Source organism: Lissotriton helveticus, chromosome 8 (assembly GCF_964261635.1).
Source record: "Lissotriton helveticus chromosome 8, aLisHel1.1, whole genome shotgun sequence".
In the NCBI taxonomy this organism is placed as follows: Eukaryota; Metazoa; Chordata; class Amphibia; order Caudata; family Salamandridae; genus Lissotriton; species Lissotriton helveticus.
The window spans coordinates 1436913391-1436934405 of NC_136069.1; the positions used below are offsets into that span (position 1 = coordinate 1436913391).

The window sequence follows — 21015 nt, forward strand, 5'->3', positions numbered from 1 at the left end:
AGGCAACGCAAGAGGCTACTCCTCCAGAAGCCCCTCCACTTCCTACAAGACCCCTAGCCAATCCACATTCACTAGGGGCTACCAGAGAGAGGGTTACAGGGGTATCAACAACAAAGACTGAGGCAAAACCAACAACTCCCGCTCTGCCTCCACCCCTACCCAATGACTTTCTTCCCCTTCCCCCCCAACATTCCACTCCTGTGGGGGTAAGACTGCAACAATTCCTTCCTGCCTGGACCAACATCTCATCAAGGTGGGTGCGACAAATTATTCAGTCAGGTTACCGTCTAGAACTAACATCTACCCCCCCCCCCAAACATACCACCCAAAAAGCGTCCAATGTCACAAGAACATCTATCACTGTTAAAGCAAGAAGTAATATCTTTGCTAGAAAAAAGTGCAATAGAACCAGTTCCTCTGCACCAACAAAATAAGGGGGTTTACTCCCTATACTTTCTTATCCCAAAGAAGGATGGCTCTCTAGGGCCTAATCTAGACCTCAGACCGCTAAACATATACATACAGTCAGACCATTTTCACATGGTCACACTCCAACAAGTCCTTCCTCTCCTGTTACAAAACGACTTCCTTGCTACTCTAGATCTCAAACACTCATACTTCCACATTCCCATTCACGAAGCCCACCGGAAGTATCTCAGATTTGTAATAGATGGGCAGCACTATCAATTCAAAGTACTCCAATTCGGAGTCACAACAGCACCAAGAGTATTCACCAAGTGCCTAGCAGTAGTGGCAGCACATTCACGAAGACAGCACATCCACGTCTTCCCGTACCTCGACGACTGGCTCATAAAAGCCAGTTCATACAACCGGTGTGTGGAACACACTCATACCACGATCCAACTGCTCCACAACTTGGGGTTCACAATAAACCACACCAAGTCTCATTTGCAACCATCCAAAGTACAACAGTACCTCCGTGCCACAATAAACACCTCAACAGCACTAGCTTATCCCACTCCAGCAAGGATAGCCAGCATGCAAACTCTTCTTACAAAGTTTCAGCCACAACACTCCCTTCCAGCACGAGTTTTCATGCAGCTCATAGGGATGATGGCCTCTTGCATTTTTATAGTCCCCCATGCAAGACTTCAAATGCGTCCTCTACAAGAGTGCCTATCACGTCAATGGAACCAGGCTCAAGGTCAATTAACAGACTTAGTGTTGGTAGACGGTCGGACTCATCGCTCTCTGCAGTGGTGGAACACCAAAAACCTTTCCAAGGGGCGACCGTTCCTAGAGCCAGTTCCTCAGATAATCTTGACAACGGACGCATCGCTCTCCAGCTGGGGGGGCCCACCTACTGCAACACACCATGCAAGGCAGGTGGACACCGCAACAAAAGTTACTCCACATCAATCATCTGGAGTTACTAGCTATATTCCTAGCACTGAAAGCTTTCCAACAGCAAGTATGAAACAAAGCTGTTAGTCCGCACGGACAACATGACAGCCATGTATTACATACAGAAACAGGGCGGAACACCCTCCCTGCAACTCTCTCATCTAACACAAAACATATGGCGGTGGGCTATACCTCAAAACATATTCCTCTTAGCCCAGCATGTCCCAGGGGTACAAAATACCATAGCAGATCTGTTAAGTCGGCAGACACTACAGATCAATGAGTGGGATCTTCATCCACAAGTTCTTCAACCATTCTTTCAGATGTGGGGACAACCTCAGATAGACCTCTTTGCCACCCACAAAAACGCCAAATGCCCTAGCTTCGCCGCCAGATATCCACACCCACTGTCCAAAGGCAATGCAATATGGATGAACTGGTCAAACAAATTTGTGTACGCTTTTCCACCTCTACCACGCATGCCACTAGTAGTATGGAAACTACAGCAGCATTCTCTGACCCTCACCCTAGTTGCTCCAACGCGGGCCAGACAACCGTGGTACACCACACTGCTAAAACTGTCTGTAGTACCGCACCAAAAACGATACCTGTCTCCACGCCTTTTAACACAGAACCGTGAAGAGATCAGGCACCCCGAACCAGCTCAGCTCAATCTTGCGATCTGGCTCCTGAAATCCTAGAATTTAGATATCTTAACCTTCCTCCAGACTGCATGAATGTCCTAAAAGAAGCTAGACGTCCAACCACTAGAGCATGTTATGCAGCTAAGTGGAAGCGCTTTGTAATATATTGTCACAACAACAATATTAATCCCCTAGACGTGTCTATTCAACACATTATTGGATACTTACTGCACCTCCAAAGATGTAACTTAGCCTACATGTCTATTAGACTGCATCTTGCAGCATATCTGAAAAACAGACAGCATCTACCTCTGTTCAGAGTGCCTGCTATTAAAGCCTTTATTGAAGGCCTTAACAGAATAATTCCTCCCGGAGTACCACCTTCACCTGTGTGGAATTTAAACATTGTTCTCACACGGCTAATGGGACCTCCCTTCGAACCCTTACATAAATGTGAACTACCATTTTTAACATGGAAGCTTGCGTTCCTAGTAGCTATTACTTCTCTGCGGAGAGTTAGTGAACTATAAGCACTAACCATTCAAGAACCCTTCTTGCAAATGCATCCTAATAATCCAAAATTCCTGCCCAAAGTCATTTCTCCCTTCCACCTCAATCAATCTGTGGAACTGCCCGTTTTCTTCTCGCAGCCGCAGACCGTAGCAGAAAGAGCTCTTCATACCCTAGATGTCAAAAGAGCATTGCTATACTACATCGAGAGAACACAACCCTTTCGTAAGACCAAATAACTTTTTGTGTCTTTCTCACCACCACATAAGGGTAATCCCATTTCAAAATCTGGGATAGCTAGATGGATTGTCAAATGCATACAGATTTGTTACCACAAAGCTAAACGTACGTTATCTGTTCCCACTAAAGCCCACTCTGCAAGGAAAAAAGGGGCTTCAATGGCATTTTCAGGGAACATTTCCCTATATGACATCTGCAGAGCAGCTACATGGTCTACACCGCACACATTCACAAAACACTATTGTGTAGATGTGCAAACCAAACAACAAGCTAATGTGGGCCAGGCTGTTCTCAAAACATTATTTCAAACTACTGCAACAGATAGGGGCAGTCGCCGCTAAGAGTGGGTACTGCTATACAATCTATGCACAGTGTGTAATCTGCAGCTCATATGCCTCGACTGAAAATGCTACTTACCAGTATGCATCTGTTCTTGGCATGTAGAGCTGCAGTGTTACACACGCCCACCCGCCTCCCTGGCTACCCTTGTCTGTTCCAGTATTATCTTAATTAGATACAGCTTACATGGACATCCTTCCTTTTCTTGCAAAGCTCCATCATTTCCCTAATGGCGAAAAACAATCTGAAGATGGAGCCGATGCCCATGCGCAATGTGGTCCAAAGGAGGAGTCACCTATCTCATGACTTCCAAAGAACTTTTCAGGCCAACAGTGGTGTGGCTCACTGGTTAGAGGCGGCAGACCCGGAAGCAGAGAACGGCCCGGGACCAGGGTTCAATTCCCGACGCGGCAGGGTTGTGGACCAGGGTCAGCGGACTCGATAATTCTCGCCTCGGTGCCTACTCTAACCAGGGATCACACTCGGCAACTCTGGGCATTAAGCTTGCCTCATCTCTACAACGGCCCCCACAGATGCCGGGGATGCCTGGTTTCACCTTGGAGATACCCAGAAGGGACCATCTCACAGGGAAAGCCAGGACGAGTTGCCCAGCGGTCTTCAGCGCCAGGACGCTTACGGGCAGCAGTGCGCTTTACAAATCCCTCACACAAATCCCACACACACAACAAACTGCAAACATCCGGGCCCAACACTAGGTGGCGATCTATGCACAGTGTGCAACTCTGCAGCTCTACATGCCAAGAACAGATGCATACTGGTAAGTAGCATTTTCCTTATAACCGAGACAACAGGTAGGCCCTACCCGATGTTCAGCAGAGAGTTGTTTGTTGGGCCTGTGTCCCCGCCCCAAAAATTTCATGGCACAGACTAAATTTGTAGATCTGGAAACGTGAAATTTCAAATTACGAAGCGATGGAAGTCCACCCCTCCCCCAAAATATCTCAACGTGGCGAGAAGACTTTATACAGAGCAGAGCACTTTGCAGAGAGGAATATAGAGGTTCGCGAAAGAAACCAATAGCGATGGAGTGGGATACCTCCATTGAAGCTTTCAAAACCATGGATCTACCAACCACTTGAACATGTCAATTTTTACCCCTAACTTCACTCATCAGTTCATTTATCTCCTAGCTAGGACTAGAAAACAGGCATGATAGCGTAAAAACGAATAACTAAACAACGAGATACATATATAAGCCCCAAACCCGAAATCTCTTTCCCTATGTCCTTGGACATCCAAGCATGACACACCAAATCAGTTAAAGTGGAAAATCCAAACTCCACTCAAAAGACACAAACAAGGTCACTGTTAGTGCTCGACTCCGCAGAAACACAAGTCCACCAGTGGAGGAAGGTGGGGGGAGGTGGGAGGGAGTTACACAGTTTCTTAGTTTTAAATATAAAGTACAATTATCTAGCAAATCCATAATAAGCAACATAAATGTTTTTTCAAAAAGGTATTGTAATTGTTCTTTCTCTACGATCAAAATTATACATGGAAAAATAAGCCTATCGAGACACGAGGTTCCAATTGTAAATTATAACCATGATAGTACCTTACGCTGTATGTGATTGAGAAATACCAATAGTTTGTTTAAAAAAAATACAGTGAAGCACTGAAAACAGGGTTTTTACCGCCATTGTTTAAGGAAACTATTTGGTAATGCTAATGAAACCAGATAAAAACCCAACACATTGAGATTTGTGTCGACCATTAGCTTTAATTAATATATAGATGCTAAAATACTGCCGAAGGTCCTGGCAAAAGATGGTGGTCCCACACAATTACATAGCCTGGATTCCACTACTTAATACACAGCCAGTCACTAGAGCCAGGCTAAAAGGGCTATCATCAGATCGCTTTGCAATTGGCAGAGGAACCCTTTACGGATGCCGACTGTCCCCACTCTTCTATACCCTGGCTTCAGATATTTTAGCTTTTTCGGATAGGCAGGGACACACCAATAGAAGGTTGTATTTCAAAACCAGAAATGTAATCTTCTACCTAAACGCGGACAACATTACCTTATACCTGAAGAACCCGGCTCATAATCTCAGCCCGGTTATTTAGAAATTCATGATTTTCAAGGTACTTTTGGGAAATCTCAATGAACTGAAATACATCAACAGTATTCCCCGTGGCACCTGGAATGCACGTTTGTGAGTTGGAAGTCCCTCTTCCTTGGAACCAATCCATTAAATACTTGGAATATGGATAAGTGAAGTTAAAGCAACTTCTATATTTATTCTACATACCAATTCCCCTAAATAAACAATTTTGCAAGGCACTCTGGTCACAAATAAGTGCAATGGCATGGGTGGTAAGGCAAGCTTGACTCACATAGGAAACTTTAATGTTACATTATAAACTAAGAGCTAGCTGCCCATGACTTTGAGTTGGATTTCCATTGCACACTAGCACATATGGTTAATTACTGGGACACCCTCCTATATATATGGCGTTTCAGAAGTAAAACGGGACGCTATATACGCTACCCCACTATTGGTGATGTTTTGACAAGTCCTTCACAGCAGCCAGGTTGAACTTAACGTAGTAATTACCTATAAATCTCAAAAAACCCTGGTTGACCGCCAAGATTTAGTACATCCTCAAAGTTTTTATCAGCTTCCCGCCATCTGTCGACAGTGGCTTTTTCATCAGGAGCACCCCCAGTGCACCATCCAAACCCAACAGCAAAAAAAAATAAAAAAATAATGGTGCTCCCATACTGGGACTTTGTGAAATGGCAGTCGGCATTGTACTGTGGTCCCGCCCTATGTTGAAACCTATCAAAGAAAGGACAAATGTTTTCTAGTATAACCCTTCTCCACTCAACCACCAGATGGCAGAAAAATACACAGCATGCTGCAAACTAGATAATTTCAATTTTTTGTTAATTTAAGTAGAGGGATGTTGAATGATTAATGACAGACACCAGGCAGACTTCAGCATTATGGGAAGATTTTAAGGAAAAGAAAGATGATTTATTTCGAAATGGCAACAAAGGGTTCTTTAATGACACCATATCTCTCAGTAATATGGTATACAGCAAGAAGGTAAGTGGTTCAGTGAACAATCCTTGAGGTCACTCACAGAATTTTGATACAGATGAGATGTAGTGCGCTAATTGAGAATGGTCTCAGATGTAGGTGGTCAGTAAGGAGAGTGCTGCGTCCCCAGTGGTCCTAGTGTTGATAGCAGGATGCTGTGGTTTACTGTGTCAAAGGTCGCTGGCTTCAAAATGAGGATGGAAGCAGACAATAGTTTGTTGCTGCAGTGAGGAATGCTGTGTAGTCTAGTCTGCAGATGCCCAACAGCAAGCGGTTACCAGCTGTGTGGTTGAAGATCAAACTCTCAAAAATTTTGCAGGGGGTAAAAGTTAAAACGAGCACTAGTTCATCAAAATGGTAGTGTCAGATGGTTTATACACCGAGGAAGCACAGGTCAAGGTTTGTTGGGAGGAGTCAATTTTGGAACAGTTTTAGCAGCAGACGGAGTTGAAACATGGAGATGGATTTGTATATCTGTGGGATAAAGTGTCAAGAGGTACACACGACACATAGTCAAAGAGGAGGATGAAGAGGAGTTACACGTGGCGGTTTGAAAAGTAAAGGTTGGGCGGTGCTGACAGAAAGAGATTGAGAAATTGTGTTGTAAAAGGAGACAAGATAGGGCTCATACATTTACAACATTAAATTAGAAGGATACTGAAAGATTATCACTAAAAGTGGAGTGTGCAAATCAAGTGGGTTGGGTTTGATAGGTGAAGAGGTGAAGAGCGACCGCTGAGCCTGTAACCAGGCGAGGCCGCCCCCACACACCGCTGCTTCCTGCCTGACTTTTTGCCGCTCCTGCCTCGCTATGCCGCCGGACGCCCCAGCCGCCGCTGAGCCGCCTACTTTCCCGCCGCCTACTTTCCCACCGCTGCCTCCCTGCGGCCCGCCCCCTCCAGCCCATTCGCCACCCCGCTCCCGCCACCCAGCTGCTCCTCCCTCCCGGCTCCTTACTTAAGGGGACCGCGTAGTGGTGCAGGGAGCGACCGCTGAGTCTGTAACCAGGCAAGGTCGCCCCCACACACCGCTGCTTCCTGCCTGACTTTTTGCGGCTCCTGCCTCGCATTGCCGCCGGACGCCCCAGCCGCCGTTGAGCTGCCTACTTTCCCGCCGCCTACTTTCCCGCCGCTGCCTCCCTGCGGCCCGCCCCCCTCCAGCCCATTCGCCGCCCTGCTCCCGCCACCCAGCTGCTCCTCCCTCCCGGCTTCTTACTTAAGGGGACCGCGTAGTGGTGCAGGGAGCGACCGCTGAGCCTGTAACCAGGCGAGGTTGCCCCCACACACCGCTGCTTCCTGCCTGACTTTTTGCCACTCCTGCCTCGCTTTGCCGCCGGACGCCTCAGCCGCCGCTGAGCCGCCTACTTTCCCGCTGCTGCCTCCCTGCGGCCCCGCCCCCTCCAGCCCATTAGCCGCCCCGCTCCCGCCACCCAACTGCTCCTCCCTCCCGGCTCCTTACTTATGACACCCACGCATACGCGCAGCGGGCACGCCGATTGTGCGCCGAAGGCGCGCCAAAGGCAAGCCCGTCTGCGCCTGGCCCGTGCCCAGCGCCAGAACCCCTGGCCCCCACGGATGCAAGACCACCCGACGGACCTACGACGCCGCCACCCTCAACGCACTCAATGCCGGCCGGAACCCCGCCTGCTACCGAGCCACCCCGAAACGCACCCATGGACCCTTCACCTGCCAAGCCTGCAAGTTCACCTGCCTCCGAACCTGCACCGCACCTGCCAAGCAGAACACCAACACCAACAACAACCACCTCAAGTGCATCTTGCTCAACACCCGCTCCGTCCACAGACACGCCGTGGAACTCTGGAACCTCCTCGACACTACTTCACCAGACGTCGCCTTCCTCACGGAAACCTGGATGAACGCCTCCTTAACCCCCGACATCCCGGACGGGTACAAGATCACCAGGAGGGACCGCATCAACCAGACCGGAGGAGGCATCGCCATCGTACACAAGAAAACCATCCGCATCACGACCAACTCTGACGACACCCTCACCGCCGCCGAACACCTCCACTTCCAGATACACACCGACCCCAAGACGACCCTCAGAGGCACCCTCATCTACAGACCCCCGGGACCATGCACACGATTCAGCGAAGACATCACAGACTTCATCAGCCCGCACGCCCTCCCCTCCGCTGACTACATCCTCCTAGGGGACTTCAACTTCCACCTGGAGAACAACAACGACACCACCACCACCACCCTGCTGGACAACCTCGCCAACCTCGGACTCAAGCAACTGGTGAACACCCCCACCCACTACGCCGGCAACACGTTTGACCCCGTCTTCACCTTCAACAAGCACATCTCCTTCAGCCACTCCACCGGACTTCATTGGACGGACCACAGCTGCGTCCACTTCAGCTTCAGAAGAACCATGACCCACCACCACCCGCAACAGTTTCCTCGCCGGAGCTGGAGCAAGATCACCGCCGAGCAGCTCACCACCTCCCTCAACCAGAACCCTCCCGCCAGCACAACGGACCCCAACGAAGCAGTCAGCAACCTCACACAGTGGCTGACTGCCTGCGCCGAGGACCTCGCACCACTGAAGACCCCTCCCAGCAGACCCGGCAGCAAGAAAGCCTCCTGGTTCACCGACGAACTCAAGAACTCCAAGAAGAACTGCCGTACCCTCGAGAAAGCCTGGAGCAACAACCAGACCACAGACAACATGACTGCCCTCAAGCACGCCACCCGCAAACACCACCAGCTGATCCGCACCACCACAACAGCAAGGAACGTCGTCGTCAAAGAGCTCTCCAACCCCAGCGCCGGAAACAACGAGATCACCCCCTCGCAGGACCTCTGCGACTCACTCGCCTTGTTCTTTCCCAGCAAGATCGCCGACATACACAACAGCTTCGGCGCAGAGACCACGCACCCAACCACCGAACCAATGCCCCCCACCACCACCCTCCGCGCCTGGACACCGGTCAGCACCGAAGACACCACCCGCGTGATGAACATCATCCACTCCGGATCACCAACCGACCCCTGCCCCCACCACGTCTTCAACAAAGCCGACTCCATCATCGCACCCCAACTCCGGGATATCATCAACACCTCCTTCAACGCCGCCACCGTCCCGGAGAGCTGGAAGCACGTCGAGCTCAGCGCCCTCCTGAAGAAACCAACGGCGGACCCCACCGACCTCAGGAACTTTCGTCCCATCTCGCTCCTCCCTTTTCCTGCCAAGGTCATCGAGAAGACCGTCAACAGACAGCTTGCCGCCTTACTCGAGACGAACGGATCCCTCGACCACTCGCAGTCCGGCTTCCGAGCCAACCACAGCACCGAGACCGCCCTCCTCGCAGCAACAGACGACATCAGATCCCTGCTCGACAACGGGGAAACTGCAGCCCTCATCCTCCTGGACCTCTCCGCAGCGTTCGACACTGTCTGCCACCGCATCCTAGTACAGCGCCTCAGCAACATCGGACTCCAAGAGAAGGCACTGGAATGGATCATCTCGTACCTCTCCGGAAGAACGCAGAGAGTCCGCCTTCCCCCGTTTCGATCCATGTCCTCCGAAGTCATCTGCGGCGTACCACAAGGATAATCACTCAGTCCCACCCTCTTCAATGTCTACATGAGCCCCCTCGCAGCCATCGCATGCCAACACAACCTCAACATCATCTCCTACGCCGACGACACCCAGCTGATCCTCTCCCTCACAAACTACCTCGCCACCGCCAGAACCAGCCTACATGAAGGGATGAAAGACGTCGCCGAGTGGATGAAGAACAGCCGCCCCAAACTGAACTCAGACAAGACGGAAGTCCTCATCCTGGGATCATCGCCCTCCGCCTGGGACGACTCCTGGTGGCCCCCTGCCCTGGGCACCGCTCCCAAGCCAACGGACCACGCACGCAACCTGGGCTTCATCCTGGACTCCTCCCTCTCGATGACCAGACAAGTCAACGCCGTCTCGTCATCGTACTTCAACATCCTGCGTATGCTCCGAAAGATCTTCCGGTGGATCCCCACCGAAACCAGGAAGACGGTCACCCAGGCCCTCGTCACCAGCCGACTGGACTACGGAAACACCCTCCACGCCGGAACCACAGCCAAACTTCAGAAAAGACTCCAACGCATCCAGAACGCCTCCGCACGACTCATCCTGGACATCCCCCGACACAGCCACATCTCCGGACACCTGAGAGACCTGCACTGGCTACCCACGCACACAAGGGCCTCCACAACCTGGGACCCAGGTACCTCAACAACCGCCTGACCTTCTACACTCCCACCCGCCAGCTACGTTCCACCAGCCTCGCCCTCGCCGCCGTTCCACGCTTCCGCAGAGCCACCACCGGAGGAAAATCCTTCTCCTACCTGGCAGCCAAGACATGGAACTCCCTCCCCATCCACCTCCGGCTGACCCAGGACCACCTTTCTTTCAGGAAGCAACTCAAGACCTTGCTCTTCGAGCAGTAACAGCCCTCCCCCCCCCTCCTCCCCCAGCGCCTTGAGACCCCTCCGGGTGAGTAGCGCGCTATACAAATGCTATGATTGATTGATTGATTGAAGAGGTGACATTGAAGGGCCTTCTATCATACTTTGCATGTATTGGAAGTAGGCTACATGTGTGTGTGCCGACTTGCAAATATCAAGGTATAGCTTGCAGGCCACAAGGTGTTCGGGGCTAGAGGTCTTTCTCCTTTTAAAGTGGTATATTCACAAATGTGTTTTTCAGGGAGTGAATTAGAGTAATCTGTGACTGAAAGGAGGGATTTTTAAGTATGAAGAGAATGGTATTTCGAGTAGGAAGACTGATATAGTTGAATATGTGTTCTAGAGTCAGTGAAGGGAAGATCATGGAAGTTTGTTTGAAGACAGTGCTTAAAAGAGCTCAAGGATACATGGGGGCGGCAGGCATAACTTGCATATCTGGAATTATTTGGGTTATGAAGGAATGGGTAATGAGACTTGTGACTGAGGGTGAGGTTTAAGGGGCTAGGAGGTGCTGACACTGGCAGATGTGCTGGAGAGGGAAATTTTAGGAAACCAACAACATTTTTTTTCAAGAATACGCCTTTTGATTATGGCTGACATTACACTACAGCAAAGAAAAGCTTGTTTCTGGTGCAAAAATGAAGTGATGGAGCAGGCTTGATAAGAATGAAAACACACCACCACAGTCAGTTATAGTTTGCTTAATTTAGCCACTCACTGTGGGAGGCATCCTGTTCAGCAGTCATTTGTGTGCATCCATTTAAGTGGAGGGATAAACTAGAAGGGATGAACACCTGGGTTCAGTAATTGATTTTCTTTTGTTGTAAATGTATCTTGAGTTCCATCAGCAGAAATAAAAACCTAAAGGTGCATTTTCTGCTTTTACAGAATCTGAGATTTTAAAATAAGGCAGCATGAGGTTGTTCGGAGACTAGGACATTGGTCTCCTGGAATGAAAGGTAGCGAAATATTGTTGTGGATGTAAAGGAAATGGAGCTGGCAATGGAAGTCTGTTTCTAATATTGAGTGCTAGAAGAGTATAGAGTATAGTCTCCCTGGGAAACAATTGGAGGTTTGATCAGAGAGGTAGAATAAGTGGGTGTAAAGGCGAAGTAGATTGGTTGTGGTTCCAAGGAGGTTGGAGGCTAAGATAGACAGTATTCTATGACCGTCATGAGGATAGCTAGTGACTAGTGGTGTGGCTATATGGCACTTTGACAACTCCTTCAGAAATCTAAGGTGCATATGAATGTAATAGATCTTTGCCTTATTCACGTGTAATTCGTTGTACCACAGTTGCATCATCTTTGTTAAGGTGGGTTGGAAGCGCCGCCTGTCAGTGGAGTTTTGTAGGAGGTTTGTAAGTGGAATGCTTCTTTAATGGGATGATGAGCTGAGCGCTCAGGAAACAGTTTTTGAGGGGCAATGTGGATGAGCAGGAGTAGCCTCAAATAAATACAGGCGCTGATGTTCTTGGTGACATAATTTTCACACAGCCCACATTGGAATCTCACCTGCATTTTGCCTCCTAGTTATCCAGTGAGCAGTTGTGGTCGCGTCTGCCATGTTTTCCAAGCAGCACATTTGAGAAATGGGATGCCCGTATGCTCAATAGCTGCCATGTGGATGTGGATGTGGTGTGCAGGTTGCAGAGTGCTGAATGCTCCTTAGTTGATGGCAGCAGGTTCAGTGGATGGTGGGCAATGGTGCCTCTTTAGGGCCGAAACAGTGTGCAGTTTATTCCTCTACCTATCCTTATTGTTTTTGGGATAGTCCTTCATTGCCTTATTGCTCCTGTCAAGAACAGTAATACTGAAACATATTACTGGTTTGTCCGGTGTGCTAGGCAGAGTAACGCTTGCTACTTTCAGATGTAGGATTTTCAGCTACTTTTAAAACTGCATGTCTTGCACCATGTACTACGTGCTTCAAGCTTGAACTAAACTTAGAGTAGTTATGTTAACAATAGATTTATAGCTTTATATAACTTAGTGCCATGTCAAGCTGCTTGACAGTACCAGTGAATCGGGAATTAATTCCCAGAAACCTTTTAGAAAAAAATGAGAATAACATTCAGGACCTTTTGAAATATATTATGAACTGTGGTACTTGACATCAGAATAAGGACACTTCTGCAAGACTTGTGCAATATATGTGAGCTGATTCATTACCATTACTGATCATCGCTGTTGTTAACTCACCTACCCCACCCCAACACCTAAGCCAAACATCCTCTCCATATGCCCAATTCCTCCTACTGCTCCTATCTGCATGAAGCCATGCATATAAGTGCCCTGAAGTGAATGCCGTGCAACACATTTGGTGCTATTAAAATCCACAAATAAGTTTTAGTCATTGAAGTTAGGTGTTTAGCATGCTTATCTGTATATGCCTGTGAACAAAGGAAAAACATTCTTGACAAAACCATTTTTTTCTGCCTATGTCTTCCAAGTGCACACTTCATCATTGAAAAAGATCTGAAACACAAGCGCACAATGTCTTTTATTGTGTTTAGAAAACAACATGCCTTCTGTTACAGCTGTTCGGATACTGTACTTTTTCTTTTTTTCCCTTCTCCCCATCACATCATTAAAATTAAGGAAAATTCATAGAGGTGTTGGAGGAACGAGGGGGAGTGCATCATCTTGTTTGGGAAATGAATTCAGGGCAAGAAGGTTGGTACTTTTATTCAGTAATTGTTGATATTACATTATGAATCTCATAATAAGCTCACACTGGCTGGGACGTAGTTATGGGTGCACCTGCACTCCTAACTCAATCTCCTGGTGTTTGTCTTTGGCACCTATTTGGTTGTTCTTTGATCAAGCCAAACAATTCAATGCTAACATGAGCTAGTGTAAAATTATAATAAAATACATTCTGTTAATTTATTAAATTATATGTTTAGGGTTTAAAGAGAGAATATGCATGCCATTCTTTTTGTGTTATATCTGCATAATCTCTCTTGTTAAATCTATTAGCATATTTCATTATGCTATTTATAAAAGTCAATAATAGCTATTTTAAAGAACAACCCTATTTGAAAAAATGTATTTCATTAATCACTCATTAATGAGCATTTCATACTGGGTTTGCTATTTCATTTCACCTTCTAGAAATGCATCATCCATCGAATTCCCTATTTACTCTAAAAGTTTAGTAACATTATAAAAAGAGCTACTTAATAGGGTATTGTAATGGGATTTGTTAGGGTTCTAATAACAAACTGAGCCTAAAATTAAATATTCTCTATGTCCAATACAAATTTGGCTTTTCTTTTTATAAAAAAAAAATTAAGTAGTGCTCTTATAAAATAAATGTTTGTGGTGCAATGTTGGGCTCACACATATTGTGTATGACCAAAGATCAACAATGACATATTAAATTATCTGTAATATAGTTGCTGTTTGTTCAACATCACGTTCTTTGTACTCCAGTCCGTCAAGATGAGCCTACCTCTACGTTAGATGCAATTAATACCAACTCCAAGATCATTGGATGGTTGGCAATCAAATGGTTCGTATTGGAGCCCCTTTATCAAGGAAATAAACCCAGTCCCTCCACACATGCAGCTTATGTTGTATTATTTATTTTGCTGGCTGATGTCATGAGTATGGGAAAAATAACCTGTAATAACCAGTCTTTGATCACAGATTATGCATACAGATAATTGTTACTCTGCAGGCAGGCTACATCTCACTGATAGCAGAGCACACATTTTACCCTATTGGTTTTTTTCGGAGCTGGGTGGCTGGTGGGGTGCAGCAATGGTACCATGATTTAAATTGCATTACGTTGCAGCATTTGTATATCTTTCCATACCCCTGGCAAATTCTGAGGCGCTTTTGGTGGTTGACCATCTGCCAAAGTTAAGATTGCTCTCTGTGTCCTTAAAAATGGCTGCTCTAATATGCAAGGTTAAATTAATCTCTCAAAAACCTCCTGTTTTCAAAAGTACTAGCGAACTAGCACTTCATTATAGTTCTTTTTCATGCATAGGTTTTTGGAAGAATCAGTGACATCTGTTTTTAAATATTTATAGAATTTTACAATAGATCTTTCATACCAAACACATGAGCAGTTGGGATGTTTCCCTTTTTGTGTGGTCATTGGAGAATAATACGGTTTCTGCAAACCTTTGGCATACTTTAATTATATTCCTTTTTTTAAAAAGCAGGTACGATGTTCTGGCTATACGACACTATAGCACAATGTTACTAGGTCATCAAAACAAGTTTCAAAAGGGCTGCCTATGCACAGCTAAAGGCTCCTCCCTCATCATCTACTTCCAGCTCCTTGCACCTTGGTCTTTGTCTTCTTTCTTCTCATCTTGACATTCTTCATGAGGCTTGTAGTTTGTACCATCTGAAACTTCCTTTGGTCCTCCTCCTTGAGTCCTCAAGCTTTTGTTCTTCCATCCTGCTTATGACATTAGTGGGCAGTTTCAAATGATACCACTTGTATCAACTGGTATTTTCTGAAGTGAACCCACTTTGTTTGTGCCTTCTGTGAGTGCAAACTTAGCAGCCCTGGTTTTACTGTTCTCTTTGGGATTTACTTTCCTTTTAGTCTCTTAGCAGGGTCTTACAGAGGTCGCAGACAAAATGTTTATATTTTGTATAGATCTTCCTCTTGACGTAAGTAAATATGAGTCGAGCTCTGTCTTCACGAACTAAAACTGCAAGGGAGCACCCACAAGTGTACTTTAAGCTTACCACCATCAGAGATTGTTTTGATGAATCATGTTGGTGTGAAGCACGACAGTCACCCATTGCTGAGGAAGCCTCAAACAAACTCATCTTTGATGTACTCAGTGGGAATCATATCAGCGTGGACTCCAGTATGTTTTGTAAATACAGAGGTAGGTGACAAGGACTCCAGCAAATATTGTTTGAACTGCCAGTGCTAATAGTGGACCAACAGAGCGCATGCCCCAGTTATGTAATTTCACCCTTTTTGGGAAAGTTGCATGCCTGGTTGTACCTTTTGTACACAGAGAAGCTCAGGAGGGCACTCATACGTTTTCTTCCCTAGAAACCTGCTGTTTCAGAGCCCCACACGGCTACTGACTAATTTACTTGTTGTTCAGTTCCCTTTACATTACACTTGAAAAGTTATTTCTCCCTTTCATTTGTCTTAGTACCAGAGTGACTCCTTTCACCTTATAGAAAAGTGTCCTGGGTGCCTTTTATACTTTTGGAATATTCCCTTTACCTGACTTTTCCCTCCCCTGGTGTGGATTCGATGACTCCACATAAGTCCTCTGAGCGGGTTACCCAACCCGCCATGGACTTAAAAACTTTTTCCTGTATGGTAGACCGGTGCCTCTTCCCTGCTGTCAGCCTCCTTTACCCTACATGACCATTGCAACTTGGCTTTCTACAGCTTAATAGTTCAGTAGGATTGGTAGTGCACCAAGGATTCTGGCTGCATTACCTCGCTTAACCAGAGTGACTCTGCCACTTTCTCTCTTATGGGATTCCTTAAGAACCTTACAGTTTGCTAATAGCCACCATTGTTTTTCCTGATAATTAGCGCATCTGTGATCCAATTATAAACTCATATAACAGAATAGCATCTTCAGGGGCTATTCCGACGTGCTGCCTGCTAACATACCGAAGTGGCATTTGTAGGTGTTTGGCTGAATTGCATGAGCACTGGAGATGGCTTTTTTGATTCCTTTAAATGTACTTTCTTCACAGACACATTCAATATCCATATCCACCCGAGTATGTTAGATATGTGGTGTCATAGTTTGCTGTAGCCAAACATTTGCTTACTTTTTCGAAAGATGGCAAAAGTTAATATTATATTGGATGTTTCAGGAGGTTGACTTCTGGTCCTGTGTTGCATCCACCTTTCTTTACCCACTCTTTTTAATACACTTGTCAAGTCCCTTCAGCTTGAATGATGCAAAAAAAGTGTTCCACTTTGTAGATATGACCTAGGCACAGGAACTTCATTCATAGTTATCACAATGTTTATTCCTAGGGCACCAAAATGGTAACCTTGGATATATGGCTAGACTCTACCATATCATTAACAACTCAGGGTAAATTTAACGTGCGCTTTGCCTCTTGTAATGTCGTTTTTCTGATGGATTACTCCTATTCAAGGTGGTGCAGGGCTTTTTTTTAGCCTTTATTTTTGCATTTATGATAACAAATAAATGTAACATTCAGTGCATATTGTCAAGTGCGGTTGCCATTCTATGCATCTAGTTCTCCTGAAAATGAAATTAAATACAGAATGAGCACCATTACATATACAAGTCCGTGAGCGAACATGATCTCCTGTTTTCAGTGGGCACTCCATATACCTGTTCTCTTTGGTCTGAATCGGTGTCCGAGTCCCCCTGTACACTAAAATCATGCAATATAAGCCTCCGGACTGCCACAGCCTAATCAGCTTTTTCATTAATGCAGGATGTCTGTATATGTTGCTCTATTACATTCCTAATTCACGTGTCTGCGCTTGGTACCTGGGTTCCCATCCAACCTGTGGCCACTCTGTGCTTGGCCAAGAGCAACGCAGGCTGTGTAGGAATTTGTACGATATCTTGCATCCCGTTGTGCTTCTTTACTATTCCCAGCAGGCAGGCCCAGTGCAGGGCTCTTTTCTTTGAATTACATCGCATGTAGGTTCATCAGTGTTTGCCTGACAAGAACCCTCTACTCCAACAGTGCCTTAGCACGACTGCATGCTACCCACACTGTTCTTCTCATCGTGGGGGAGGAGTACACGAACACTGCAGCAGCATTAGTGTGACCACTTGGCATTGAAGCAGGTTCTGGGTGGTTACTGTCAAAATGAGGCCAAGAGTCAGCATTCAGAACAAAAGGTCAATTTAACGGATACATTTGAGAAGGCCACACTCCACTACTTTACCAGAACATTAATGTACTATATTTTGCATTGCTCTTTTTATTGACTATTCTCCATATGTGATTGACTATAGGCACATTACGTTCATGGGGCTCATTACTTCTTTTTTAAATGGTATGTATGTATATGGTATTTCTTTTTTGTTCCACAGGTTTTATTGAATGTTTTAGTGAGTACAAAAAGGAAAGCTCTCCCCATACACATTATAATATAACAAAATGTTAACTTGTGTTCTGAAACATCAATATGATGACAACCACATAACTATTGAAGAGCACCACAGGTATGAACTCTTGGTACAAATATCTTACGACAAGATGCAAAAATCGCCCTATATAGTCTTTACGTGCCTGTACCCACAGGTGTGTGCGTTTACACAAAATTGTATTATATTCATACTTCAGTGTCTTTAGTTGGGGCAGAGCAGAAGGGTCTTTCGAACCTCTGTATAGAATTGCTTGGAATTTGATATCTGCGCCAATTTGTCTAGAGAAGATCTCATTTGTTTGTTTTTCTTAGACATCCAGCTTATTACAGGTCCTCGAAAAGAACATTTCAAGGTATCCCAAAGGGTGACTGTAGAGGAGACTGAGGAAGTGCTCTCTTCTTGGAACAATGTTGACTCTTGGCTTAGTTCCCAGACATCTGCTTCATACTCAAGAATGTAATTCTCCACAAACTGCTTTTAGTTTGCGGGAGATGAATTCTACTAGAAAGAAAGATGGCTGCATGATCAGACATAGTGATGGGCTCAGTGGTAAAGAATAAGGAGTCTTGTAACAGTGAATTGTAGACTAATATATTATAGATTCTAGAGAAGCTATTGTGCAGTAGGGAGAAGGTGGTGAAGTCCTTACCAGTGGGGGTATGTGGTCTACACACATCTGCCAGGGCACGTGCAGTGCAAAGTGAGCGCATTGCTTTAAGGGATTTATGGCTCCTATATTTGAAGCCTTTGTTTGTATCTAAAATAGTATCCGTTGGTAAGTTATTGTCTCCTCCCAGAATGATACAGGTCTTTGTAGGGAACAGAGCCATTTTATTTTGGACCAGAAAACAAGGTTGTAAATGTTCGATGCTTATATGTTTATTGCAAACACTTCTGAGTCACCCACTTGAAGTCGATTAATCAGCCATCTACCACTATCACCCTTTTCCAAAATAATGATTGAGATACTAGAATTCCTGGATATTAGTGTGAAACCCCCATTCTTAACATGGGTCTGAAAATGCATGTATTGTGCCACCCTAAGGGACCCACCACCAAACTCATGCAGACTTCCATTGCAGGCTGCGTAAAATGGTGCAGACAAAAGCAAAAACACAATATGATGCACACCCTGTGCGCCATGTCCCCAGACACTACATGCAATATTTGTTAGTCCTTTCTGTAGCAGGCCCTACAGTCCAACGGCAGGGTGCATTACATTGTATGTGAGGACATATCTGCACGAGCAGATATGCTTTTCAGATATGTCCCTGTGCTTTCTAATCCCATTGCTAGACAGTACAAGTGAACACGGAACCCATCTTCAGTACATGTCCTGGGCACTAGTTATTCCAAGTTCCCCAGCTACATGATGGCTTCACCGAAAGGTTTGGTGTTTGGTTTCAAACCCTTCCTCTTAATAAATCTGTACTGATGCCAATACTAGATTTATTATGACATGCACCCAGAGAGGGCACCTTAGAGGTGCCCCCTGAAAACCTACCAGCCTCTAGTGTGCTGGTTGACTGGTGTAGACCATCCTGCTATAACAGACCTGTTTCTTACCCCTGCAAGTGAGAGCCCATGCTCTCGGAGGGCCAAAACTGTGCCTGCTCTGGCTGGAGGTTTTAGCTGCTCCAAGCAGGATGGCTAGTAATCAGCATATCAAGGCCTCTGCTGTCTTTGATATGCGACCATGGAAATGCCATCCCCTGCGCCCATTTGGCTCAGGGACAAGCGGGAAATTTAGCTTGTCAGGAGGTGTGTTCACCATCAGGCTAGTTGCACCCCTATGGTGGGCTACCTGAAGGGAACACGAAAACGCCCTTAATTTGTGTATTTAAAGAGCACTTGTGACACTAGGAACTCTTATTCGAGGGACAAAGAAGAGCGAAAAAAGCAGGAACAGACGACCAGCTGCTGATTTTTGGCGCCACACCCTGCCTGCCTGTACCTGTCCCGACAGTCGCGACAAAGCGTCTCGTACTGCCACTGTGCATCTTCCAAGATCCCCAATGGACTTGCAGCACTTCGCAAATTGCAGCAATCTCCCTTGGAGTAGAGGAGCTACTCCCCTGTAGCTTCCAGTCACCAAACAGCAAAGTACGGTCTACCGTTCTGCTCCTGCCAGTTCCACCGAAGTGGCAGCCGCCCAGTAAGAGGTAGTTGTGCTCCAGAAGGTCAGATCTATCTCCCCGCCAAACGAGAAGACGACATGACCAACCTGAGCTGCGCAGCACCAATACCCGGGGTACTGGACCCCTTGTAGCAACCAAAGCCTGTTTGAGTCCATTCCAACTCCAAGACTGAGCAACTGCTTAGGGCAGTCCGCACGCAGAGACCCACTTCGAGAGTCGCGCCACTGTCCTGATTTTTGTCCCCTCAACCGGCGAGACCAACCACAGTGAGTGCCTGTGACCTAACCACGGCACAAGTCCAGCAGACCTCACCACTCTGCACCCAACCATCCCAGCCCGGGCTCCTAAGAACTGACTGTGCTTCCTTGCTCCCAGGGCCCTCATGAACCGAGCACCCAGTTGGGAGCTATCGGGGATCTTCTCCCCAAGTCCCCCTCTGCCTCCTGTTTGTAGATGCCCCCGCCCCCCACTCCTTTGGTGTAGCGTGCAAATCTACCAGCCCCACACGCACCTCTGCACCCGGGTGCTCTAGAGCACGTAAAGGCTAACTGCTGGTGATTCTTTAGATCTTGGCCCCCTGCCACCGAAAGTCCGGAAGTGGGCCCCCGGGAACCTATTGCAAGTAACTATATGCAGTATATGGCTTTTTTCCCCATAGGAAAGCATTACAGCATCAATATATTTAAGTGAACGTTTTACTTACTTGTCAAAATCAATATTGTGAAAAGTACTTCCTTGATATCTAAGTTCTTGGTGTTGAACTTTCTATAAAAATGAGTGTTATTTTTCTAAATTGGTCTCAGATTTATTCTTGAGTGTCTCATTTATTGTTTCTATTAGCCCAACAAATGCTTAGCACTATGCTGTGATAAGCCTAAACTGCTCACACACATTACCACAAAACCGAGCATTTGGGTTTGTTATTTGTGCCTCTGTAAACCAATAATCGTCGCCTGGCCTCTCTATGCAGTGTACCTTGTTTCGGTGCACTATGTAGAGAGCCAGCTTCCTACACTATGGACCACAAAGACCTACTGAGTCGGGCATAGAAAGTAGTAAAAACTGCAAATAACCATCTGGACGCACCCCAACCATTCAAAAGTTATTGCGTGATGAAACTGTGAAACACATACTCAT

The 21015-nt window shown here is 46.4% G+C and overlaps 1 protein-coding gene across 2 annotated transcripts in view; it reads left to right on the forward strand.

Moving 5' to 3' along the window:
- The window catches only part of GABPA (GA binding protein transcription factor subunit alpha), a 301636-nt gene that overhangs the window by 109894 nt on the left and 170727 nt on the right, over positions 1–21015 (forward strand). The window contains exon 5 of one of the 2 annotated variants that reach the window (XM_078658369.1): positions 13248–13322. The exons of the other annotated variant lie outside the window; for it this stretch is intronic. Within the exon in view, the coding sequence (XP_078514495.1) occupies positions 13248–13322 (75 nt within the window). The remainder of the gene's footprint in view (positions 1–13247; positions 13323–21015) is intronic. 2 annotated transcript variants of the gene reach the window in all.